Source organism: Pan paniscus, chromosome 9 (assembly GCF_029289425.2).
Source record: "Pan paniscus chromosome 9, NHGRI_mPanPan1-v2.0_pri, whole genome shotgun sequence".
Lineage (NCBI taxonomy): Eukaryota > Metazoa > Chordata > Mammalia > Primates > Hominidae > Pan > Pan paniscus.
Genome location: NC_073258.2, coordinates 58,608,707 through 58,634,751, shown reverse-complemented (window position 1 = coordinate 58,634,751; position 26,045 = coordinate 58,608,707). Strand labels below are relative to the sequence as shown.

General features: G+C 54.1%; 1 protein-coding gene across 1 annotated transcript; it reads right to left on the bottom strand.

Moving 5' to 3' along the window:
- Positions 1-794: 794 nt before the first annotated feature.
- On the bottom strand, positions 795-17,883 carry RTN4RL2 (reticulon 4 receptor like 2). Its single transcript, XM_008951841.6, has 3 exons — positions 17,439-17,883; positions 10,249-10,730; positions 795-2,167 (listed from the first exon to the last, which is right to left on the bottom strand). The coding sequence occupies exons 1-3, from the start codon at positions 17,467-17,469 to the stop codon at positions 1,418-1,420; spliced, it is 1,263 nt and encodes a 420-aa protein (XP_008950089.2). The 5' UTR covers positions 17,470-17,883; the 3' UTR covers positions 795-1,417.
- Positions 17,884-26,045: the final 8,162 nt, after the last annotated feature.

Here is a 26,045-nt window from a genome sequence, read left to right as displayed (position 1 = left end):
CCCCAGCCTCTCTTCCACATGCCAGAAAGATGAAGGTTCTGATTGTACCTCAAGCCAGTAATGCATCACAATTTGGGATTCCTGTCCCTCTGATCACCCGAGTTCCTCGGTCCCTCTTCTAGCCTGTTTGGAAACCTGCTTCTCTGACCTGGTTCATCCCTGATGGCTTCTACCTCACAGGAGCCGAGAGAGAGACCACATACCCACAGGGTTGCTGTGTGCAGGTGTGTACGCTGTGCACTGCACAAGGGCACTTAGCCAAGGAGGCAAGTGTACGCGGAAACCCAGCCTTGGTCTCTGTTTGCCAAGGTGTTTGCTCTGGCATGGGGCTGTGTTTCCCTGAGGGAGCAGTGCCTTGTTCACATTTACCCAAAGCCATGTTGGGGCTGTCTGTGACCAGGAGTGTGTATGTGACTCCTCCTTGCAGGAGAACTGCTCTTGTTTCCTGAAGGAACAGGGTCTGGAAGAGGGCTGTTAACCAGACAGCAGGTCTTCCCCAGGCTTAGTTCCTCAGGCGCCAGACCACTCAGGGTTGGCTGCAGCTCTTCCCCTGGACAAATGAAGAGAAGAGGTGCCACCAGCACCCACTCTTGGCTGCCACACTGCGCCTCACCTAGAATGCAGGGCTTCAGCTCCTCCTCATGGCGGGGGAGCGCACACCACCTCCAGCCACCAGGAAGCTCTTTGATGGCGGGGGACGGCTCCCCTTCTCCAACCCTCCTGGCCCTGCAATCCTTACATTCTGAGACCTCATCCCGCTTTCGGGGTCCCAAGTCAACAAAACTTACAGTAGATAAAATAATAGAATTTTTTAATAAATTTTTTTTCCCAAACAACTTCTTTTGATCTTCACCACGCAGGGGCCACAGTGGAGAGGAAAGTTCTCTCCAGGTGCCCTAAAAAGTGTCCAGGGTAGACTTAGGAGAAAAGTATTCCTCCAGTGTCAGGAGGTTGAGGGGACTAGGGTAAGCAGGGGTCAGGGTCAGCCTGGCCCTGACTGAGGCATCCCCCAAAGGGTCCTGGGTGGGGCTCCCTGGGGGAGCTTCCAAAGGCTCTGCTGGTGGAAGACGCTCTGCAGACAAAAGCCTCTCTGGTGTCCGCTGTGGGCCCTTAGGAGTGCGGGTCAGCGGCTGCCTGGGGGGCCCCACCCCAGCCTTGGGATGGGGAAGAGTTAATGGCCAGAACTGGGGAGGGCAGGGCTGAGCCACCACACACGCCCTCTTGGGGCTGCCACAAGTCAGGACAGCCCAGGGGGCAGGCAAGGAGAGGCGGCCTGCTCCCCGGGGAGGAGAGGAGCTGGGAGGGGAAAGGGAGGCAGCAAGGCCAGGGAAGGTGGGGCGACTGGGGCCGGAGCCGCAGCCCCGGGTGGACGGGAAGCGGGGATCGGACACTGGCCTCTTCGATCTCAGCACCGCAGTCAGAGGTGGTGGGGCACCAGGAGCAGGAGGCAAAGCAGAGGGCTGGGGAGCCCGGCCGAGAGCGCAGGGCCTCGGGAGTCCGGGGGCGCCTGGCAGGCAGCGCCGGGGCACGTCTGCTCCCCTCGCTGGTCCTCACCCCCGTAGCCCCCCCAGTAGTCGTCCTCAGTAGGCGCGTCCCCGCCCTGGCGCCCCCGCGAGTCTTCGGCAGGCAGATCTCGGTAGAGGGTGGAGGGATCGGCTGGGGGCGCCCCGGCCTCGGCCACCCCGTACAGGTGGTTGGAGGAGCTGTTGCCGCGGGCGCGGCTGCCCGGCCGCGTGGGTGCCGCGGGCGGACACGCCTGGAAGTCGGCCTCGCGGAGCGCGCGCAGGTCTCGGCCCTGGCGCTCCGGGGGGGTGGCGCAGGTCACGTCGGAGCTGGACACGCGCGCGCGCTGGAACCAGGCCCAGAGCGGCCGCGCGCGGCAGTCGCACGCCCAGGGGTTAGCGTTGAGCCGCAGGAACTCGAGCGAGGGCAGGTCGGCGAGCGCCTCGCCGGGCAGCGAGGCCAGGCTGTTGTTGAACAGGTAGAGGATGGTGAGGCGGCTGAGGCCGCGGAAGGCCGCGCGGTGCACGCCCTGCAGCCGGTTCCCGTGCAGCAGCAGCCGGTCCAGGCTGCCCAGGCCGCGAAACACGTGCTCTGTGAGCAGCCGCAGGCGGTTCCCGTGGAGGAAGAGGTGGCTCAGGTTGGCCAGGTCCGCGAACAGGTCATCCTGGGTGGGGTGGAGTGGGGCACAGAAGAAGAGAATGGGCCTGAGGCAGGGTGCAGACCCCGCTGGGGCCTTGGCCGGGGGAGGGAAGGGGGTGCACCGTGGCAGAAGAGAAAGGGTTGACCTTTTGATTCATAGCATCCTGGATTTGGATTCTGCCTCCTCTAACCTATTTGCTGTGGAAAAAGTGGTATTGGTGAGGTCAGTGGTTCCTAAACTTTCGGGTGTATTAGGATCCCCTGCGGATCTCTGAGCGGGGTGGGGCGGGGGGCAGAGTTTCTAATTCAGGAGGTTTGGGGTGGAGCCTAGGAATCCCCATGTCTACAGGTTCCCCAGGGAAGCCAGTGTGGCCATTGGCAGGACCACAGTTTGAGTTTCAGAACTTCTGGTTTGGTGAAGTATGGAGACTGGGGAGCCAGCCTTTCTGATTTCAAATCTTGGATCTGTCATTAACTGATGCCACCTTGGGCAAGTCACTCAGGATATCTGTGACTCAGTTTCCTCATCTGTATAATGTAGAGATTAAATGAAGCAGCATGTATGAAGGTGCTTAGAACACCTTTCCTTGTGGAGTTCTATGAGTTCCATGAGTTAGCCATTATTCTTTTTTTTTTTTAATTTTTGTTTTTGTTTGTTAGCCGTTATTCTTAACTTGGCCAAGCCAGTCATCTCTCTGTGCCTGTTTCCTCATCTGTAAAATGGGGATGAGTATACCTACTTCCTGGGTTTGTTCTGAGGATTCCAGAGGATGGTTCACATAAAGATCATATGAGGGAAGTGCTGGACACGTGCCCAGCACACAGGGATTTGGTCCAATGATGAAGCCCACAGGCTCAGCACTTAGAGCCCTGGTTCAAAATCCAGCTTGCCTTTTCCCTAGCTGTGTTATTTTAGGCAAGTTTTAACCTCATGGAGTCTCAGGTTCCTCAGTATGTACAATATTCCTTATTATGTATAACCCCGTCAGCAGGCTAAAGGAGGGTTGGATGATAAATGCTGTTAAGGGTACAGTATCTGGCAGGTGCATAGTCAACCATCAATAAATGGTGGCTATTATGACAATAGGGGCTCAGTAACAATTGGGTCCTGTCCCTTTTCTTTAAAAGAGGAGCTCCCTGGGGGAACCAAAGTACGGCTACTAGGCTGGGTATTGGGGTGAGGGGCATCAGCTCCACCCCCAGAGGCGGCAGGGGAGGAGAGGAAGGAAGCCACATTGCATTACTACTCCCCTTAGAGGCGCTGTCCCACCTGCCTGGTGCTAGGGAGTCACCTAATCAGGCCACATTAGTGCAGAAAGGACCTTGGAACTATGGTTCAGAATTAACAGCGGGGGGCGGCGGGTGTGTGTGGCCCACGGCCAGTGGGGATTCCTGGACTCTGCATTATAACCAGCTCACCAGGGGATTCTGATGATCAGCTGACTTGGGAGCTAATGCCTTGGCACCCATCAGCCCAGCTCACTTTTTTAGAGGAGAGCACTGGGGCTCAAAGAGATAAGGGCTTGCCAGAGAGGGAAGCAGGACTTCAGCTCCCTGACCTCACTGCCTTGAGGTCCTCCCCTCTTGTGCAGGGCATCACTGTGGTCAGCAGGTTCCAGGAGGTCTGGGTCTCAGAACAGGAGCATCCACTCTGCTCAGGCCAGTTCACCCAGGGGGCCTGTTCCCTGACTGTGGCTCTCCCTCCCTCACTGCCTGGGGAGACGCTTCCCTCCCCATGCCTGCCACCCAGGAGCCTGGTCGGAGGCCTCAGGTTGGGGGAGGGCGTTGACTCCCAGCCCACACCCACAGCCTCCACCTTCCTGTGCTCCTGCCTGTTCTCGCCCCCTCCCATCTGGCTTCCGCCCTCTTCGCTACAGGAACTGAGCGTGCCAAGAGCCCTCCTCTTGGCCACATTGAGATCCGTCCCCCTCAACCTTCTCGGCTGCCTCTGACACCACCATTCTCCGCCCCCTGCTGCCACCACCCCAAATCCTGGCTCAGGCCTCCAGCTGGCTCCTTGCACCTCCCTGGCCTCAGCCTGACTCACCATGGCCTGGTACTCTTGTTCTCTTCCAGGCCCATCCAGGGGGTAGGCTTGGAATCCCTGCCACTCAAAACACCTAAATGGGGTTCCTCTTTTTATGAAGTGTCAGCAAGAGTAGGACACACCCAGAGATGTATGGTCAGAGGATCGATAAGGGGCCGGGGGTTGGGGGAGAGTGAGCAGGGGTAATCCACATTTTGGGGGACCTCGGGAGGTCAGAAGAGTAGACCAAAGCTCCAGAGATCCTAGGGAATTCAGGTGCCTTTGACCCACAGCCCCAGGTTTTGGCCCACAGAATTTCTTGATTCTAACCTCCTCTCCTCTCCTTTTGTTTCTCTGCAAAAAGTCCTGCCCCTCCCTTCTCTGAGCCTCTGCCTTGGGGTCCATTGCCTCCTCCCCCCATCCAAGCTGTTGCCAAATCCCGTTGCCACTTCCTTGAATGTAGCTTTCAAATCCGGTCCTTCCTCTCTCCACTGTTAAAACCGTTCTCTATGCATTAATAAGCTCTTGACTTTCACAGCCCTAGCCCTCCCCCCGCCCCTCCCTATCTCCCCTCCCTATCTCCCCTCCCTCTGGGCTGAGAGCCTCTGCTAAAGTCATCCTCTTCCATTTCAAAAACCACATTTCCCTTGCCTCCCCACTGGCCGGTTCACAGCTCTCTGCATCCATTTGGAATCTTAACACAGCATCCCTGCCCGCTTCCCTGACAGCATCCTGTTCTTAACCTTGCCTCCCTCCAAACTCCCAGCTCTTGGCTCTGACACTAATCAAATGAGCTGCTTGGCTGTGTGACCTTGCGCAGCTCCAAGCACCTCTCTGGGCCTGGGTCTTTTCATCTGTGAAACAAGGGCCTTAGGATAGGTGATCTTTAAGATCCCATCTGCATCTGATTTTTATGAATTGGTGAGTTCTGGGATGTGCCTCATTCATTCCACAGAGCTGTACCGAGTGTCTACTCTGTGCCAGGCACCCCCGCTCACAGAGCTCATCAGTCTAGGATGGGTATCATCGTCATCATCGGCGTCAGCATTGTCAAGCAGGTAACTGATTGAGCTCTTACCATGTGCCAAGCTCTGTGCTACACAGATCCTATATAGTAACTTAATTGTCACAACCCTATGAGGTGGATACTATTATTATCTCCATTTCAGAGATTAGGAGATGGAGCCTCAGAGAAGTGAAGTGACTCGCCTAGGGTCCAACAGCTAATATGCAGTGGAACGTGGCTTCCAACTCCAGAGACCTCTGAACAACTGCACTCTGGAGTCAGACAGACCTGGGCCACTTCTAGGTCATGTTCCTTACTAGCTGGGTGACCTTGGACTGTGCTTTTATTTTGCTGAGCTTCAGTTGGTGTCCTCCCTGGTGTTAATGGATAGCTACCATTCATTGGATACTCACTTCGTACCAGACATTGGGCTGTGAGCTCAGTAGTATCTCCTTTAATCCTCACAACCCCTGCTCGCCAAGGTACAGGTTATCCCCATTTCACAGATGGGTCCATCGAGGCTCAGAGTGGTTAAATAACTTGCACAAAGCCATAGAGCAAATTAGAGGTGTGGCTGGGATTCAAACTGAGATCTGATCTGCTTGAGCATAAAGACTATTTTTAAACCATTCAGGCCAGCTGTGTACGGTGGCTCATGCCTGTAATCCCAGCACTTTGGGAGGCCGAGGTGGGTGGATTGCTTGAGTTCAGGAGTTCAAGACCAGCCTGGGCAACATGGTGAAACCCCGTCTCTATAAAATAGAAAAATTAGCTGGACATGGTGGCACATGTCTGTAGTTCCAGCTACTGGGGAGGCTAAGATGGGGGAATTGTTTGACCCCAGGAGGTGAGGCTGCAGTGAGCCAAAATTGCACCACTGCACTCCAGCTGGGTGACATAGTGAGACTGTCTCAAAAACAAAAACAAAACAAAACAAAACAAAAACCATGCAGGCCACTGTAATGATTGAAAGAGAAAAAAAGTGTCGGCAGGTGCGGTGGCTCACACCTGTAATCCAACACTTTGGGAGGCCGAGGTGGGCAGATCACCTGTGGTCAGGAGTTCAAGACCAGCCTGGCCGACATGGTGAAACCCTGTCTCTACTAAAAATACAAAAATTAGCCAGGCATGGTAGCACACACCTGTAATCCCAGCTACTTGGGAGGCTGAGGCAGGAGAATCGCTTGAACCTGGGAGGCAGAGGTTGCAGTGAGCCGAGATCGTGCCACTGCACTCCAGCCTGAGCAAGAGAGCAAGACTTCGTCTCAAAAAAAAAAAAAAAAGAAAGAAAACAAGTGTCTTTATCATCTGGCTACACTTGAGTAGGGAATATGCTCTGGGAGAACAGGGCCACTGTTTCTGTTCTCTCCTGAATCCCTGGCACCTGGAACATTGTCTGGCATGTGGTAGGTACTCAGTAAATATCTGTTGATGAATGAACTCACCTGGCACAGTGCCTGGCCCTTCCCCATTCTGAAAAGCTGTGGTCCTCTGGTGGAGTTTCCTCCAAAGCTCCCCTTCGGGGCAGGCCTGGCTCCATCTTGGGTCACACCTGCACCCTGCGGATCTCACCCCAGCCCACGTTTCCTCACCTGCCTGTGGCATCTCCCAGCCCAGCCCTACCAGGCAGTTCACAGGCAGAGGCTGTGTTTTCCATCTCCTCTATAAAAGGCCAGGTGTGAAGTTGCTTCCTTCCCATGATGCCTGGTACCATTCATGCCAGGGGCGTAGAGAACAAACACTTCCCATTTCAGAAGACCCCAATGTCCACCTGAGGTCCCCTCTGCCCAAGCCTTTGCTGACCTCAGGTCCTGATTGCTGTTCTTGGCCTGAGAGTCAATGGAGGATGGGGTCATAATAACATGATTTCTTCAGCACTGAACTATGGGCTTTTTTTTTTTTCTTTTTTGAGACAGAGTCTTGCTCTGTCACCCAGGCTGGAGTATAGTAGCACGATCTCAGCTCACTGCAACCTCCACCTCCCAGGTTCAAGTGATTCTCCTGCCTTAGCCTCCCTAGTGGCTGGGATTACTGACACCTGCCACCCCGCCTGCCTAATTTTTGTATTTTTAGTAGAAACGGGGTTTCACCATGTTGGCCATGCTGGTCTCAAACTCCTGACTTCAAGTGATCCACCCACCTTGGCCTCCCGAAGTGCTGGGATTGCAGACATGAGCCACCACACCAGGCCTGAACTATGGGCTTTCTATACACTAACTCGTTTCCTATTTACAGCTATTCTTGGTGGAAGGTATTATTTTCATTATTCCCAGTTTGCAGATAAAGTAAGTGAGGTTCAGAGAGGGTTAGCAACCTGCCTAAAGTTAAATAAGTCAGAAAATAGTAGATCGGGGATTCAAGCTCAGGCCCTCTGACTCCAAATTCCTCCTAAATAACTAATATATATTGATAAGGAGATTTTGAAAGCATTAAATGCATGATCAATTTGTAGTAGTATTTGATCTCAGTATTAGTAGTAGTAGTAGTAGTAGTAATTATTATTATAGTGCCCATATGTGCTAAATGCCTTACATTTTAATCCTTGTGCTAAATGCCTTACATTTTAATCCTTACAAAACTTCTTAAATAAGGATTATTATTGGCTGGGCATGGTGGCTCACACCTGTAATCCCAGCACTTTGGGAGGCCGAGGTGAGTGGATCACCTGAGGTCAGGAGTTCAAGACCAGCCTGGCCAACATGGTGAAACCCGTCTCTACTAAAAATACAAAAAATAGCTGGGTGTAGTGACACATGCCTGTAATCTTAGTTACTCAGGAGGCTGAGGCAGGAAAATCACTTGAGCCTGGGAGGCAGAGGTTGCAGTGAGCTGAGATCGCACTACCGCACTCCAGCCTGGGCGATAGAGCAGGACGTTGTCTCAAAAAAAAACAAAAAAACAAAAAAAAAGATTATTATTAAGTACTATCCTGATTGCCATTTTAGAGATGAGGAAATGGAGACTGAGAGAGGTTAAGTAATTTGTCCAAAGTCATATATATAGGAGCCAGGATTTGAACCTAGGTCTTGCTGAGTCCAAACTGTGTGCTTTCAAAAATGAGCCTGCTCAATTGTACTCCAGAGTACTGTCCCCTTGTAGCCAGACCATGAGGTTCAAGCGCCAGCTCTTCCTGGGTGTGTGGCCTCAGGAACATTCATCCCATGTCCCTAGTGCCCCTAACTGTCCCTATCACCAGGTTGTTGTGAGGCTCTACATGATGGTGAGAAGACATAAGCCTCCGGTCACACCGACAATGGTTGAAAAGATTTATGATTGGAGGTGACTATATCTCTATAGGGTCTTCAGGGCCCCCAGCCTCAGCTTCTCCATTGTTAACAAGGAGGTGAAAATAATCTCCCAATTGGGCTGTAGAAATGAGATGAGGTGGCTGAGTGCACTTCATAAACTGTGAGGTGCAATTTCTGGGACTCACTCATGACCTTAGTATAATCCTTGAAGTTGACCCACATCTTCAGGATGGAGTCCAAGTTGGGCCACTTCACTGAAACCAATGTTAAATAAGGCTCGTTTCTTTTTTTAAAATAGTATTTTAACAAGCATTTATATAGCACTTACCGTATGCCAAGCACTATTCTAAGTGCTTTACAAATTATTCATGCATTTAATGCTTTCAAAATCCCTAGGAGATGGGTGCTCTTGCTACCCCATTGTACAGATGAGAAAACTGAGGTCTGAGGAGGTTAAAAAAAAAAAAATGTCACACGCTTGTAAATGGCAGAGTGGATACCTATAAAGTGCTTGGCACTGTGGCTGACCCTGTGTACCCACTAAGTGGTGGCGGCTACTGCTATTACTGTCACTATTTAGGCAACAATAAGAATAATATAAGACATATTTTTTTCCAATATACCATGCATTTTACTTCTTTCCCTCCTCATGGGAATGGTATCTCTGTGAAGGCAGGGGGTTTGGTCTGTTCTGTTCACTACTGTATTCTTAGCATCTAGCTCGTAGTGCTCAGTATGTTTGTTAGGTTGTTATGGCTATTGTTATTATCATTAGCATCATCAGCACTGACCTGATTTTCCAACTAGCAGATTGATAACTAGTTAGGCACTAGCCCTGGATGAGGCAGAGGAAGCACGTTCTAGGTTCAAGTAGGGAGAGGGCAGAATTTGGATATTCTCACCCCCTTCCAGCCGGAGGCTCTGTAGCCAAGGGAAGATTTTCTCTCAGGGTGGTTTGGAGGGTGTGTTATTGCTTCCTGGGGAAATGGAGTGGGATGATTTGCGTGTCAAACAGTCAGCATAACAACAATAAACAATAATTAAATCAATAATAATAACAATGAATAACAATTACTGGTATTCCTTCCATTTTCAGAGCATCCATTCTCCAGCTGCATAACAGAGATTTACCCTTTTCTTTCTTCCCCTGCATTGAGATGACAGGTTTGGAAAACGGGAATCTAGAAGGGGTGTGGGCTTCTCCCGTCCCATTGCCCAGTGAATTGGAGAGAAGCGCAACTTTCTGTGGGATGCCAGTGGCTGTGGCTCTGCCTTCTCTCTCTACTTCCCCGTGATGTGGGCAGACTTGAGGGTGGGTGAGAAAAACAGCTGCAAAGGCCTTTGGGCAGGGGACCCTGGGGGAAGGCAGAGTGCCCTGAAGGCAAACACGTGAGATCACAGAAAGAGACAGATACACACACGCAGACAGACATGGGGGTGTATGCGGAGTGGGTGTGTGAAGGGAGACAGACAGAAGAGGCAGAAGACAGATGGGGGAGGCAAGTTAGTGAGAGAGGCAGTGATGGATGGAAAGGGATAGACAGACAGACAGGCAGAGGCAGAGAGGTGAAGGTTGTGGAGTTAGAGGGAGAGAGAGAGAGAGGAACAGCAAGGGACCTAAACAGGTAGAGAGACAGAAGGGAAAAAGTAAAGCCCCTGGAGAATGTAAGAGAGAAAAGAGACAGAGACAGAGAGAAATGGAGATGCTGAGGCAGGAAGGGTGGCCTGGGGAGAGAGGAGGGACGCACGCCAGGGTCGGGGAGCAGAGGGGCCCACAGAGAGAGGAAACCAGAAAGGGGCTGAGGGTGGGGGCAGGGCAGGCTCACCTGTAGGTGGAGCAGGCTGTTCTCCTGGAGGTAGAGGTACTGCAGGCTGACCAGGCCTCGGAAGATGTTGCCGGGCAGGCTGCTGAGCTGGCAGCGGTACAAATGCAGCGACTGCAGCCGCTCCAGGCCCTGGAAGGTGTCGGGCTCCAGCGAGCGCAGGTGCCGGTTGTCACCGAGGTCCAGCTCCTCCAGGGCTTGCAAGTGGCGGAAAGTGCCCGGGTAGATGGTGGAGAGGTTGTTGGAGAAGAGCCACAGGGTGAGCAGGTTGGACCCAAAGGTGCCTGGCCGCAGCGTGCGGATGAGGTTGTTCTGCAGGAAGAGTCGCTGAGTGCTGGGTGGCAGGGACAGCGGCACAGAGGAGAAGTTGTTGGCCTGGCAGCTCACGGTGGGCGGGGATGAGTAGCAGGTGCAGAGCATGGGGCAGCTGGGGGCCGCCAGGGGCAGGGCCAGGAGCATCAGCAGGAGGCAGGCCGAGGCGGGAGCTGTGGGGAGGGGAAGCAGAACTTACTAGGTGGGCTTCCAGGGCAGGAGTGCCAGCTGGGGGCCAGCCGCCCAACTTGGTAAAAGGCCTAGACCCGGCTGAATATGGTGGCTCACACCTGTAATCCCAGCACTTTGGGAGGCCAAGGCAGGAGAATTGCTTGAGGCCAGGAGTTTGAGACTATTCTGGGCAACATAGGGAGATCCCTGTCTTTACAAAAAAAAAAAAAAATTAGCCAGGCATGGTGGCATGTGCCTGTAGTCCCAACTACTTGGGAGGCTGAGGCAGGAGGATCGCTTGAACCCAGGAGTTTGAGGCTGTAGTGAGCAATGATCACACCCTTGCACTCCAGCCTGGGCAACACAACAAGACCCTGTTTCAGGGGAAAAATTAAAAAATAAAAATAAAGGCCTAGAGCCCTGGTGCTCCCATGTCTGGGGGCTCAGGGGACAACGTTATAGCCTGAAGTGGCCTGGCCACTTCCACTTTCTGAGGCTTCTCATATATTAAAAAATAACGCCAAAAGGCCATTGTAGAAAGCACTGCAAATTGGTTGAAGAATGATCATCTCTTCATTCCTGTTTTCACTATTGCATGTTTGACCTTGTCTAGAGATTAATGTCAAAAGACTAACGTCAGGGTTTCTCTGCCTCAGTATTGACAGTTGGGCCGGATAGTTCCTCGTTGTGGGGGCAGCCCTATATAAGGCATTTAGCAGCATCTCTGTCTTCTACCCACTAGATGCCAGCAGCACCCTGCCTCCAGTTGTGACAACCAAAATGTCTCCAGACATTGCCAAATGTCCCCTGGGGGGCAAAGTCACCCCATTGGAGAATGACTGGAAGTAACTTGGGACCCTTTGGAGATCTGAGGCCCGTGTGAAATGGACTCACTCTGGGGTCTGGTCTTGCCAGCCCACTGGTGCCCAGTGCCCTTACTTTCCTGTACTTTTCGCCCTTGCAGAGTCAGAGCCTCTTTGTGCCGGGAGGGGCCTTAAGGGTTGGGTCTCTAAGTGAGGCCACCAGCCAGTCCTAGGAACTATGCAGAATTCCTGGGGGGACAGCCTGGGAATCTGCATTTTACACCCCAGGCTCTCCTCATTCGCAGTTACTTAAAAACTTTTTTCTTTTTTTCTTCTGGAGACAGGGTCTTGCTCCATCGCCCAGGCTGGAGTGCAGTGGTACGATCACAGCTTATTGCAACTTGGATCACTTGGGCTCAAGCAATCCGCCTGCCTCAGCTTCCTGAGGAGCTGGGACCACAGGCCCGTGCCACTGCACCCAGCTAATTTTAAAAAAATTTTTGGCCGGGCGCGGTGGCTCAAGCCTGTAATCCCAGCACTTTGGGAGTCTGAGGCGGGTGGATCATGAGGTCAGGAGATCGAGACCATCCTGGCTAACACAGTGAAACCCCGTCTCTACTAAAAATACAAAAAAAAATTTAGCCAGGCATGGTGGCGGGCGCCTGTAGTCCCAGCTACTTGGGAGGCTGAGACACGATAATGGTGTGAACCCGGGAGGCGGAGCTTGCAGTGAGCCGAGATCGCACCACTGCACTCCAGCCTGGGTGACACAGCGAGACTCTGTCTCAAAAAAAAAAAAAAAAAAAAAAAAAAAAATTGTAGGCATGGGGTCTTGCTATGTTGCTCAGTCTGGTCTCAAACTCCTGGTCTCAAACAATCCTCCCACCTTGGCCTCCCAAAGTGTTGGGATTTCAGGCATAAGCTACCGCATCCAGCCAAAGCTTTTTTTTTTTTTCCCCCCAAAGTAACTTTTGAAGGTTGGATATGATCCATCCTTATTATGATACTGATGGAAAAGCAGGCCCAGAGAGCCTGGGGGCTAGAGAGTGGAGTGCAGGTGTCTGTACTCATATTTTAATAGGGGTGCAGGGCCTCCCATCATCCCTGGCCTTTGCCGTCACTATAGCTGATAAAGTTCTAGGCCGGAACTAGCTTGACCTCTACACTTTCTTATGATTTCCAGGTGACTCCTGGGATTTTCTTCTGGCAGTTTTGCCTGGGGAAAAAGGGAGCCTGCACCCCCAAAGCCAGGCAGTCATTCCCTGGGCACACAGTGACTGAACACCTTCTGCTTCAAGCAACGTCCTAGGCTTTTGAAGGCAGAGGGGAGGAAGACTTGTTTCTGCACTCTGACATCCTGGGGCTCCTTGGGGTTCAGAGACCCTGGGAGAGACTGAGGGGTTGGTGATTTTGAGTGTGGGGTCTCCAAGGCTGCGAATTGCACATGCTTAGTGGTGGTTTTGTGTGTGATGTGTCACGCTCCTGAGGTTGCCGTGTGTGTGAATGTGTGTATGTATCTGTGATTTTGGGTAGTGGCGTGAGCCAGGTGCTCACCAAATGCAGTGCTGCTGAGCCAGGTGTGCACGCATGGGACTGACAGGCCCCGAGTGTGGCGCTGGCATCCCAGCTGCCCTGGTGTTCCTCCTCCAGAGGGGGGAGCACACAGGTGCGGGGTGGAAGATCCACACTCCCAGTGTGCCGCTCCTCGCTTTTGGGCCCCACCGTGAGTGTCCCCGGCCCCTCCTGGCGCTGCGTCGGTGCTGCGTCGGTGCGTGCTGGCTGTCCTCCGCGTGTGTGTGAGCGCCGGGCCCCGTGCGTGTGTAGGCTGGGCGTGATGTAATACTCAGTGACACAGCGGCTGCTGTTCCATTCGTTCACACCACCTCCGCGTTTCTCGGCCCTTCTCACCCCTCCCCCGTGCGGCGTTTCACGATTACTTTCTCCTCCCGAGTTTCTCAGACCCACGTGGGGTGGAGGAGCAATGTCTCTCACCCCTCATCTGAACCAGGCAGAGGTGGAGTGTGGAAGCACAGTGGGGACCCTGAGTGGGTTTCATGAGGGTTGAGGTTTGGGGCTTAGAACTGGAGATTTCAAAGCCGGAAAGGTCCCCTCGATTCCTCTGGTTCAAGCATCTGTTCTACTGAGGTGATGATTGGAGCTCAGAGAGAGCAAGCGACTTACCCAAGGTCACACAGCAAAGTGTTGGCAGGGAAAGGGCCAGAAAAGTCTCTTGATGCCCAGCCAGGGCACTTCCCTTCCTGTCAGAGTCACCCTCTGATCTCCACTTCCCTAAGGACTTGACACCAAAAGAAGCCAAATCCTTCTCTGATCCCTTAATCCTACCCCTTATCCACAAGCTCACCAGAGTGTGAGCCCTGATGGCCGCTAGCCCCTGGAGGATTACAGAGCTTTCCCCCAGCCTCCGGACTGACCGCTGCCCCAGGAGAGACAGAGGGAAGGATGTGCAATCTCAGAGGCAAGGCCTTGCCCCAGAGGCAAGGCCCATTCCCCTGGCATCAGGGTTCCTTCCGGCCTTGAAGGTAAACTCTGCAGGAGCTGGCAAGGGTGCCTACTCCTCTTTCTCTCCCTAGACTCTCCTGCTCCCCACCTGCCCACATTAGACTACTTCTCTTCTCTTTCCCCACTCTCCTTCCGTCTTGTTCCCATGTCTCCCCCAACCAGGGCTCACCTCCCCCAGCCCATGATAGTGGTCCCTGCAGGCTCTCTGAAGAGCGACCCCGTGCTGGGGGCTCCTCCATAACAGCTGCTGCATAACAGTGACTCTGTTGCCATTTCTGGCCCTTGCCACTGCCGTGCAAAGCAGCTGTAACCCAAGGAGCTCATCCATAATTCACGCAGCGGCTCTCACTGGAGGCAAGGAGGAGGGGAGGGTCGGGGGCTCTGGGCTTCACTGCCCCAGGCCTGCTGGGGCTGGAGCGAGCACTCCAGGGCAGAGGTGGTGGGACTGGGGGGTTGGGGGACTAGAGAGCTGTGCCTTTCCCTCTCTCCCCCGCCCTCAGTCCCTGCCCTGCGCAGTGTGTGCCCTTTTCTTTCTTGCCACGTCCCTTCCCCACCCCCTGTTCTCACGCCTCCTCAGCACCACTCCTTCCCTCCAGGCCCAGGCCTCCTGTCTCTCCCGAGGACCACGGCTCCACTCCTGGCCTTCATTTTGTGAATTCCGGGTGGAGACTGGGGCAAGATGCACAGAGTATCAGAGCTGGAAAGGGGGATACCTCGGTGGCCACCTAGAGCCAACCCCTCACATCATAGGTAACACCGTTGAGGGCTGGGGAGGGGAAGTGTGAGTTTCTGAGCACCCCAGGCCTCCTGACCAGGTCTCTACAGCTCGCCTTCATTGTCTTTCTCAGAAGCCTTCATTTCATCCCTCCACTACTTCATGGACAGAGGAAAGCCCTTTGTAGCAGCCTCCCCCACCCTCTCTGCTCACCCCCTCCTCTAAAGTCAGCAGGGGATGGCTAGAGCTGCAGGGGAGAGTACAGCAGGGTAGGAGGAAACCAAGAAGCACCTATTTTGTCCTAGGCACTGCATTTGTACAGGTTAACTTCTTTATACATTGAACACAACACACATAATCCCCTGGAGGTCAATATTGTGGCCCCCAATTTGCAGATGAAGGAAGGGAGCCCCAGAAACATGACACAGTGGCCTCAGGTCATGCAGCTAGTACAAAGTGGAACCCAGATTGGAAAAGAGGGACATCAAGCCCATGTCAGAGAGACACTCTGATCTTTCTTTAAGAGGTGGCCACATCCTCCGCAGAAACCACGCCTGAATGTGTGAGACACTGCCCTTGAGGTAAAGACCCGAGAGAAATTGCACCCAGGTGCCTAGGGCTGGGCCAGCCACAATGCTGAGTCTGTTTGGCTATTCAGGGTCAAGGCAAGGAAGGGACTCCAGCTCTCTCTGCAACTTTCACCTCCTAGGCTTCCAGTTGCGGTTGCTCTAGAGTAGTGATTACATTTGGGAGTCAAGAAGAGATGACCCCTGTCCAGAAGATATGGCCAGAACTGACCAGGGGAGGGAGCCAAGAGAGGCCAGAACATGGTATTGATCCCAGAAGGCTGAAGTGTCCAGAGCCAAAAGTATCTGTTCACTGAGGGACCACTGTCCAGGACTCTGGCTATCAAACCTTGGAGTACCAAGGCTCAGAAACAAAGTTCTCAGCCCACAGGCCACTCTTTGGGCCGGAGGCCCCTGTAGAAGAAGGAACTTGAGGAGAAGAAAACTGGACCCAAAGTAGGGGGCAGGATCCAGGCTACCCACCCACAGGGCAGAGTCGCTGGTGCAGAGTGGTCCCAGGAAAGGATGCTCCCTGGAAAGGCAGCGGAGGCCTCTCGCTCTGGAAGGAGGGGCACAGGGTCCCAGACGAGAAGCAAGGACTCCACACCCAACGGGCTGCTTCAGGGAAGGGCTGGGGCCTGCGGGCAGATGCTGAGGGGGCAGGGGCTGAGGAGGTGGGAGCTGAGGAGTGGGATGGAGGTGGTGGTGATGCCAGTGACGCAGGGGCCTGGGGAGGCACTGACGCGGGTGACGGAGGTTTAGAGCTGCTGCAAACAGCTTCTCACTCTGCCAGAATGTAACACCCCAAAATAAGCAGCCACCGTGGTGGCGGCGGCGGCTGCAGAATCCAACGTCCGGGCCGGATAAATAAATGGCAGCACAGGAGCCAGCCTGGTTGCCCACCCTCGGAGGCTGTCACTCCCCTTCCAAAGTCCTCACCCTCTGTCCCTCACAGCCACCCCCAGGGCCCTGAGCTCAAAGCACCCCCCATCTGGCCCACCAGCCACTCCCTGAGAGAAGAAATGTGGCAGGCAGGCGCTTTGGGAATGGAGGGCTTCCCACGTGGAAGTGGTTACCAGAAGCCTCTTTGTCTCATCCCTGGGCAGCACCCCCAATCCCCAGTCCCTCTCTCTCAGCCTTTCTCTTCCTCCTCCTCTTCCCTCCTCTCCAGCCCCTCTCCCATCCATGGTTCCCTGTCTCCAACCCTCTTCTCCGGTTCCTGATACCCCTTCTCTAGTCACCATCCCCATCCTTCTCTGGTTTCTGATCTTTCCATTCTCCTTTTCCATTCCAGTCCCCAGGGTCCCAGTCCTGATTCTCTTTCCCGCTACCTCCATCCCAGGATTCTGGGTCCCTGTCCATAGTCTTCTTCCCATCCCTCCCCTGATCTGGTCTTTCCTCTCCTTCCCTCTTCCCACTTCCCTCCACGCTTTTCCCGTCTAACCTTTATTCCTTCTCCCCCTCCCCCGCTCCATCTCCCTCCTCCTTTGAGCTTCCCTCACCACTTTCTCCATCTTTGAGTTCTCCTTCCTATCCCTCTCCCCCTGACCCCTCCCCACCCCACCCCCAATCTCTGGCCCACACCCTTATCTGTCACTCAATCAGTAGAACTATCCTCTTTCTAGCGCCCTCCATCTCTCCTACCAGAGAGGGCCACTTGGATTTCCCTCTGCGCCTCCTACCTCCCCAGACAGCCCCCTACCCACATCTCCTGTCTTCCCAGGTGGCCAGAAAGTGCTGAGGCACCGGGCAGGAGGAGTTGCTGAGTCGGCGCTTCCCCAGCCGGCCCGAGTCCTCAGCGTCCCCCGGAGCAGGTGGAGTGGGGACAGCGGAACCTGAGCCTCCCTCCCCGCTCCGGGCCGGGTCCCCCTGCCCCCTGCGTCCCACCTCGGTCACGAGCTCCTCGCACGCGCCCGCGGGCTCCCAGCCAAGTGCCCTCCTGCTGAGAACAGCCCTGGCGGCGGGGGCGCGGCCCCAGCGCTGAGCTTTTCCCCTTCCCCAGGTTACCCCACCTCCCCAACTGCCCCACCCTCAATCCCTGAAAGAGGGGACGCCCTGCTTCTCTCCCCAGGATGCCTTCCGCTCTCCCGCCGCTGGCGTTCTTACCTTGCAGCAGGCGCCTGAGCCCGGGCAGCATCTTGTCTCGATGCTCGGGGGAGGGGGCAGCGGGGGGAGGGCGCTCCCACTCGCTCCCTGAGCCCGCCGGATGCACGGCGGGGACCCCGCGGGGCTCCGGGAGGGCCCGGGAGTCCCCGGGCTGCGTGGCCGGGCCGCGGCGCTCTACCCTGCGCCGCCCGGGCTGCGGGCCTCGGGAGGAGCCATCGGCCCCGACGGGACGGGGCGGGGCGCGACGGGGCGGGGAAGGCTGGGGCTGGCCGTCGACGCCCAGCGCCCGCGCCCCGCTAGCTGCGCTGTCCGCTCGAGAGTCCGTCAGTCTGTCGGTCCGTGTGCCCAGGCTGCTAGCCGAGGGAGAGTGGGGACAGCGAGGAAGCTCTTCCCAACCACCCCCACTCCTTCCCGCACTCGCTGGCTCCTCCCTCGTTTGCTGGCTTGCCGACTTAACCCTTTCTCGACCACTAGGAGGCGGGAGCGGCTTTCTAACCCCCTCCACCCCGCCCCGCCCCCCCCCCCCCCGCTTAAGCGACCCGGAGGACTGTGTTCGATCGTCCTCGCGGCGCCACTCTTCTAGAGAAATCCCTTCTTGGGGGAATGCGGTAGTTTAGGGGAACCCCGTGGACTTGTCCTGTTCCCCCCTCCCAACTTTCCAGGAGAAGATGAGCGTCTGGGTCACCCCCTCCCCCGCCCCCAGCCGCGTCCCTCGCGCCAGTGTCCCAGCCTCCAGCATTTCTGTCCCCTGGGACAGCTCCAAGATTCCACTTTTCCTTCCACTCCCAGACCTCAAGCCCAGTGTGCGACTATAAGAATAGTATATGCAAGAGTTTGTGCGTGCAAGATCGAGTGCATATGAGCGTGCACGTGCGCGCAAGGATGCTTGTGCAGGTGTGACTCAGGATGCTTGCCCGTTACCCTTTGTACGGGCTTGGGGAAGCGGGGGGGCACGTGAGTGTGCACACGGGTGAGCCGCTGAAAGTCCGCCAGCGTGCATGTCTGAGCTGGTGGGAAACGTGAGGCTGTGCGAGGTTTTGCGCTTGCGATCTTGGGGATGGGTGGAAAGAAATATGTGCCCGGTGTGTGTATGCCCCTTAGTGCATTTACAAGCGGGTGCGAGATGGGCGCGCGTGCGAGTGTGTGCGTTTTTTTGTGTATGTATGATGTGTCCGGGAGGGGAGACCTTATCTCCCGCGGGGGTGCAGGAGAGGACCCAAAGCTGGGGAGAAGACTGTTGGCTTCGCGTGAACTTCCTCTACCCCCTTTTAAAGAGGGGCGGATTATGGTCTCACTGGAGCCCCTCTGGCCCTTCGTGGCCTGGTCACAGGCGGTATCAGCAGACCCATCACCTAGGCACTTCCCTACAAAGGCTGCAGGGCGGTTGACCCAGGTCTTGACTCGGCCCGGCGCGTCCGCGGAGCCGCCCCGGCGTAGGATAGGCTCGGGGCCCTCGGGGGAGCCGCTTCGGGTACGGTGGCCAGGCAGCGCTGGCGGGGTTGGGGCTGCTGGAGCCGCAGGTGCGGCGGTGCCGGGGCTGCTGAGCCCCCTGGGCTGCCGCTCCCGCGAGCACGAAAGCCCCTCGCCCCGCTGCCCGCGCCGCGGCTCCTCCTTTCCTATCCGTGCCAGGGTCCAATGCAGTGCCTGGCATACAGTCGGCTCTTGATAAATGTTGGTCTTATTCTTCCCATTCATTCTCTGCTCCTTCCACGGTCTCTCGTTCTTCTCGCGTTCTCATTCGATTTCTCTGGTTTTCTCCTCCGACTCTTACTCATATTTCGTGGTCTCTGTCTCTCTGTTCCCTCCCTCCCTCACTCTCTCTCGGACCTTTTCTGTCTCTACTCGTCTGTTTCCCTGCCCGGTCTTCTGTCTTTCTCACTGTCTCTCTGTGTCTTCGTCTCTCTCCTCCTCCCCGCGGGGCTCCCTGCGTCTCTGTCTCTCGTCTCTGTGTGTCTCGGTGTCTCTGCCTCCCTTTCTCTCCCCCTCTTCCCCAGTTTCATTCCCAGGCTCCCGGCCCGCGGGCACCTCGGCTCTCGGGTGCCCCCTGCTGGTTCCATTTTCGGACCTTCTCGGCCCCCCAGCTCCTCTCTGTGCCCCTAAATTTCCTTTCCCGCCCCTCTCGTTTTCGGATCAGGTAGAAACAGAAAGAAAAGTCTCTGGGGCTCCCGTCTTCCCTCACCCCGGGCTCCCCCTATTTCCAGGAGGCAGGACAGGACCCTGCGTTTCCCCAGGACCCACCCCGACTAGGGCCTGCGCCTGGGGGGAGGGCCTGGAGGCGGCGGCGGGGAGGGAGTGTTGGGGGTAGCAGGGTGGGGTTTGGCGTCCTTCCCCGGAATGAGCCGCGGCACAATCTGTCGCTGGGTTTGTTTGCCGAGCTGCCTCCGGAGCGCAGTGGGGCTGGCTCCCGGGGAGCGAAATATCACAAGATGCGGAGACAGACGCTGAGGGGCGGGTGGGCGGCGGGCTGACTCAGGTGTGCTGTCATCGGTTCCCGGGGCCCGCGCTCTTCGGGGAGGGGTGGGAGGGGACCCCGGGCCCCCAACGCAGGCGGAACCCCGAAGCTGGGGGGGAGCTCCCCCTCCTGGGACGAGCTGCGAGGAAAGGGAAGCCCCGTCCGGGAATCCCTGGCTCCAGGCAGTCGCAGCCCCTCTGCTCATCCCCGCCCCTTATACAGGTGTCACGGTTTCCCATAATTATCTGCTGACTCACCCCCTCCACCCCCAACTAGACTACCAGCTTTTTGAGGGCAGGGAACTCGTGTCATCCATTGTCGTGTTTCCAGCAGGTGCCCACTGAAGACTTTTAGGTGGCTGGCTGGTGGGTGGGTGGCTGGCTGGTCTCATTTTATAGTAGGTGCCACAATGCATTTGGTCTTCTCTGTAGAGCACTCTGACCCCTCTTACCTCCCCCCATCCACATTTGCTGTCCCCACTCCACCTAGCTCCGGTTAGGGTTTGGGGGAGGGGGGACGAATTGGAAATTTGAGTCTGGAGATCAGAGTTCTCCAGGTGACCCTAGACAATGTACTCCCCTTCCTTGTGCCTCAGTTTCCTCATCTGTACGGTGAGGCTACCCGGTCATCGCGAGGCTGCATTAAGTCTCCAGGCACCCCAGGCATGAGAAAGTGCTTGGTAAAATGAGGTGTGTTTGTGTGTGGAGGGGTGGTAGGTAGCTAATGTCGTTACTATTTTGGCAGTAATTCTTTGGTGGCAATGATTGTCCCAGTAGAATCAGACACATCATGCCTGAACATGAGTTGGGCTTCTGCAGTTAGACATTTTGAGATCAAGGACTCGGCCTCTGGCTGGACTCTTGGACATTGGGCTGGAGGCTTGGCCGGGCTTTGGGGTGCTGGGTCTTCAAGCCTTGGCCGCAGTGCTGGCCCGCCCTCTGGTGGCTCTAGGTGGATCTGCAGCCCCACGGGAAGCCAAGATCTCTGGAGATGGGCTCAGCGTCGGATTTTCCCTGAGAAGGAGGAGGACACTCGCCCCCGCCCACCTCATTGTCTGGAGAACAGCTGGCTTTGGAAAGGAGACCAGGTAGAAGGAGGGGTATATTGGCACAGACTGGATGAGTCTGGACTTCCGAGTTCTCACTTACTAACAGCGCAGCTACTCTCAATGTGCCACCCAAGATCCCCCTTCCCTCTGGGCATACCCACCGAGTGAGTCCACAGAACCTCCCTGGCTCTTCCCTTCACCTCTTTGTCACCTTCACTGTGTAGAACGCTTGGCGGTTAGTGTACGAGGTCCGGTGGCTCAATGGGCGAGAGCACAGGCTTTGATGTGTTTGTGCCCTGGCTCTGAAGCTCTCTAGCTAGGGAGGGGACCTTGGGCAAGTCGCTTACCTTTTCAAACCCCAGTTTTCCTATTCAGAAGATGGGAGGGGCTGGGCATGGTGGCTCGTGTTGGTAATCCCAGCAATTTGGGAGGCTGAGGCGGGCGGATTGCTTAAGACTAGGGGTTCAAGACCAGCCCTGTCGACTTAGCGAGACCCCTGCCTCAAAATTAACCAGTCAATCAATCAATCAATAAATAAAAGAAATTGGGGGGTGGTGACACTAGTTCCTAGCTCAAGTTTGAGGCCATCCCTGGTGACTTAGAAGGACCTTGTCTCAAAATAAATAAATAAATGAATAGATAGATAAATACATAGATAAATAAATAAATAAGATGGGAGGAAGGAGGGCGATACTTGTTCCCAGCTCATAGGGTTGTTTGAGGCTTAAAAGAAACAAAGCATGAAAGAACATAACAGAGTAGCTGACCCTGTATTTGGTAAATGCTGATAATATTATTTTTACTTTTAGCCTAGTGACAACCTGGAGAAATAGGCGTTGCAGTCTAGAGGCAGAAAGAAAAATGATGATCTGCTGTCATTTATTTATTTATTTTGAGACAGTGTGTCATTCTGTCTCACTCTGTCATCCAGGCTGGTGTGCAGTGGCACGATCCTGGCTCACCGCAACCTCCGCCTCCCAGGCTCAAGCAGTCCTCCCACCTCAGCCTCCCAAGTAGCTGGGACTACAGGCAGACACCACCACGCCTGGCTAATTTTGGTAGAGGTGGGGGTCTCACTATGTTTCCCAGGCTGGTCTCGAACTCCTGGAATCAAGCAATCTGCCTGCCTTGGCCTCCCAAAGTGCTGGGATTGCAGGTGTGAACCACTGCACCCAGCACCTGTGGTCTCATAAGGAGTGAGTGGCAGAGCCAGGTCTGGGGGTCAGTTCTTAGATATGACTTCCTACCCACGTGTACTACCCCTCGGATGACCTTCACAGTTCCACCCTACCTGGCACTTGCTAGGGCTGCCCACTGTGGTAAAAGGAATCCTGGTCCAAATTAAAAGTCCTGAGTTCTAGCCTGGTCTCTGCCTCCGAATGGCTGAGTAACTGGGACAGACCTCTCCTCTGTGGGCTTCAGGGTCCCATCATTGAAGGGAATATCTTGGACTCCATGTTCTAGAGAGTCCTGCAAAGCTACATCTTCGTATCATCCAGGTGTCTCTGTGACTCCCAAACTAGAAGCTACCAAAAATGGAGCCTCTCAGCTAGATCCCATGCTGTCTCCACTTTCCCAGCTCTGGGCACGTGATGTGGGCCCTGGGAGAAAATCAGATTTTCTAGGGATTCCTTCAGACCCCACCCTGGGCTCCTCAGCTCTCCCACTGGTCACCAGGCCTGCTCCTGAGCCAGTCAATGGAGACACATGCTGCCTACTGTGCTGGGAGGTGGAGGGACGGGGCTGCACTTGTCACCCAGAACCCTTCCACAGTGAGTTCCACACCTTGTTCTGCCTGGCCTGAGGGGAACAGGGCTCCTGTCCAGGCCCTTTCTAAAACAGGCAAGAAAACCTAAATTAGTATAAAGGGCAAGGTTGTCAGAACATGTTTTTCTCTTTCCCTGTCTCATTTTTAGGGTCCCTGTCCATGTATTGTATGTATGTATGTATGTATGTATGTATGTATGTATGTATGTATGTGTGTATTTATTTATTTTGAGATGCAGTCTTGCTCTGTCACCCAGGCTGGAATGCAATGGTGAGATCTTGGCTCACTGCAAACTCTGCCTCCCGGGTTCAAGCAATTCTCCTGCCTCAGCCTCCCAAGTAGCTGGGACTACAGGTGCACGCCACCACACCCGGCCAATTTTTGTATTTTTGGTAGAGATGAGGTTTCACCAGGCTGATCTCAAACTCCTGACCTGTGATCCATCCTCCTCGGCCTCCCAAAGTGCTGGGGTTACAAGTGTGAGCCACCACGCCTGGCCTATTATTTATAATACAACGGGTATATATTAAGCCCTTGCTTCATGTCATGAACTTACGTGTGCTGGCTGATGTAGAGTAACTCTAGCGGGGAGAGTCTATTAATGTCCCCTTCTTACAGATGGAGAAACAGGCTCAGAGAGGTAGTGCTGCTCTTAGATGTGGGCAAAAAGAGTCCTTCCCTGAGCCCTGTGCTTTAGAGGGCTCTGCTTTGGCCCTCATCTAGCCAGTTTCCCTCCATGGGGGCAAGAAGTCCCTAAGACCAAGGAATGTGCCTCCCAGAGGCTGCATCTCTCTTCTAGACCACACTTAGGGTATCCTGGACCCTGGAATCTCAAAAAGCCCAAGTGGACTTCCTGGGCCTTTGTGGGCTTCTTCTCTGAACTACCTTTCTGCCAGTGCATGAACCCATGGCCAAAGGGTGGCCAAGGGGCAGATGTTTGGAGAGGGTGTGGTTGGGCCTTAGACATGTGGGTTGGATATTCATGTGCATGGACATGAGGCCCCTTGTTGTCTGAGATGCAGCTGTGGTTGGGAAGTGGAGGGAAGCTGCGTTGTGTTTTGTTTTTTTTTGAGATGGAGTTTCACTCTTGTTGCCCAGGCTGGAGTGCAATGACACGATCTTGGCTCACTTCAACCTCTGCCTCCTGGGTTCAAGCAATTCTCCTGCCTCAGCCTCCCAAGTAGCTGGGATTACAGGCGTGTACCACCACGCCTGGCTAATTTTGTATTTTTAGTAGAAACGGGGTTTCACCATGTTGGTCAGGCTGGTCTCGAACTTCTGTCCTCAAGTGATCCACCCACCTCAGCCTCCCAAAGTGCTGGGATTACAGGCGTGAGCCACCGGGCCTGGCTGCTGGCTGTATTTCTGTATAGAACTTCAAGGAGCTGGATCATTCTAAATTTGAACCTGGATTTCAAAGGTGAGGTTCCTTTCCAAGTGCAAGATTGATGCTTGCAGTTGGGAGGCTAGGGATGCCTTGGGGGCAGAGGTTGCCCGGCTTGCACTAGTGGGGTGGTGCCTCCCAGGCTGTGGTACCAGTGCCTCCCTTTGCACTCCAGCCCTGCCCCTGCAAGTGTTAGGGGCAGCTGGGTGGAGAGGTCACATAACTTCATCAAAGGTTACATGACTTAAAAGCTGCAAAGCCAGGCTATGAACTCAGGTCTGGGTGAATCTTTTCTTCTTTAATGAAGCTCCACACCAGTCTTAACCAGAAGTCAGAATTTTAGCTCCCTGGAGTTCTCTTGGTTAGAAAGTTGAGTCCCATTGTTTCTTGGAGTTACCTTCCAGTGAAGAGAGCCTCCCTATCCCACTTGACTCTGAACTTGCTGAGTTCAGGGTCCATGTTGTCTTTGGCTTTGTTTATTTTGTGCACCTGGCACAGCCCTGCAGAGTAGGTGCTCAGCAAATGTTGCTGACCTATCAGAAACACAGTCTACTGTGGGAGGTGCTAATCAAACAATCATGGTGCAAGGTGCTATGGGTAACATCTGTGTTCAGCAGAGTGGGTAAAGTCTAGGATGGAGGTGGGGTTGGGGAAGCATTGGGAAGCCCTGCCTAGAGTGGCTGTGAGATTAGTTGCTGTAGACTCTCTTAATTTGAGAACCCTCTATCATGGGGCAAGAGACTCTGATGATTCCCTGTTGCATTTTGCACAACTCTCCAACCCTCCCCCATTTCCTTATAGGCACCGTTGGGGATGGCATCCCTTCATTAGGTGATCCCATGTGAACAACGCTTTTCTCATTTCTGCAGTAAGTGAACAGGACAGAACAATTCCTTTCCCCTTAAATTCTGTGGGTTGAAGCCACTAGATTTGCAAGGGAGAGTGAGTACATGTATGTGGGGTATTGTAGGAGGTGGGGCAAATGGAAGTGCCGCAAGCTCTAATATGGGGGACACATGGAGCCTCCTGCTACTGGTAGTGGGGGACTCAGGCTGTTGCCCCAGTTCAGGCCCCCACTATAGGATCAAATACAGTAGGCCAGTGACACATATCTCTGCCTCTCAGCCCATTTTCTCCAATTAATTTAATCTGTCCAGGGTGTAGTTTTGATCATGCATTCCCCTGCTCAGGAGCCTCAGTGGCCAAATCTGGCTGGAAGCAATTAATGTCTATTGACTCTGAAGTGCTCGCTCATATTTATAAGACAAGCCTCAAGACTTCAACAGATAAACAGGTGAAGGAAGTGGATGACTACTTCACCCAAGAGGGTATGCACAGAGTAAACAAATACTTGGAAAATAGTTCAACCTGTTAATGATCAAAGAGATAGAAATGAAAGCCGTGTGAGGATAGCATTTCATACTTATTAAATTAGCAGAAGTTTATAAACACCATCACCCAGCACTGGCAAGGTTGGATGACGTCTGTGTTCCTACATCTCTGGGAGCAGTGTGCAAAACTCTGGAAAACAATCTAGTAAAATATAACAAGAGCCTTGAAAATATTATTACTTTTTGACTGACTAATCTCACTGCTGGGATTTGATCTTAAGAATATAATGCAATAGACAAAAAAGCTCCAGGCATGACCCTGGCATTATCCTCCATTTCCCCAGACAGTGAAATGGTTAAGAAAACTGCAGTTAACATAGTCAATGCAATATTATGCAGCCACAAAATGATAATTATAAAGAATATGCAGAAACATGGAGACTGGTTTATAACATCATATTTGTTTATAAAAGTCAGGATAAAAGAATTTGCATGAACACTGATTGCGACCATGCAAAGTAAGTATTCATGTTGACAAAGTCTGGAGAATATGCAAAATTGAAAATTATTGAAGGTTGGGAGAATGATGGGTGGTTTTCCTTTTACTTGAAGAATGTTCTTTGT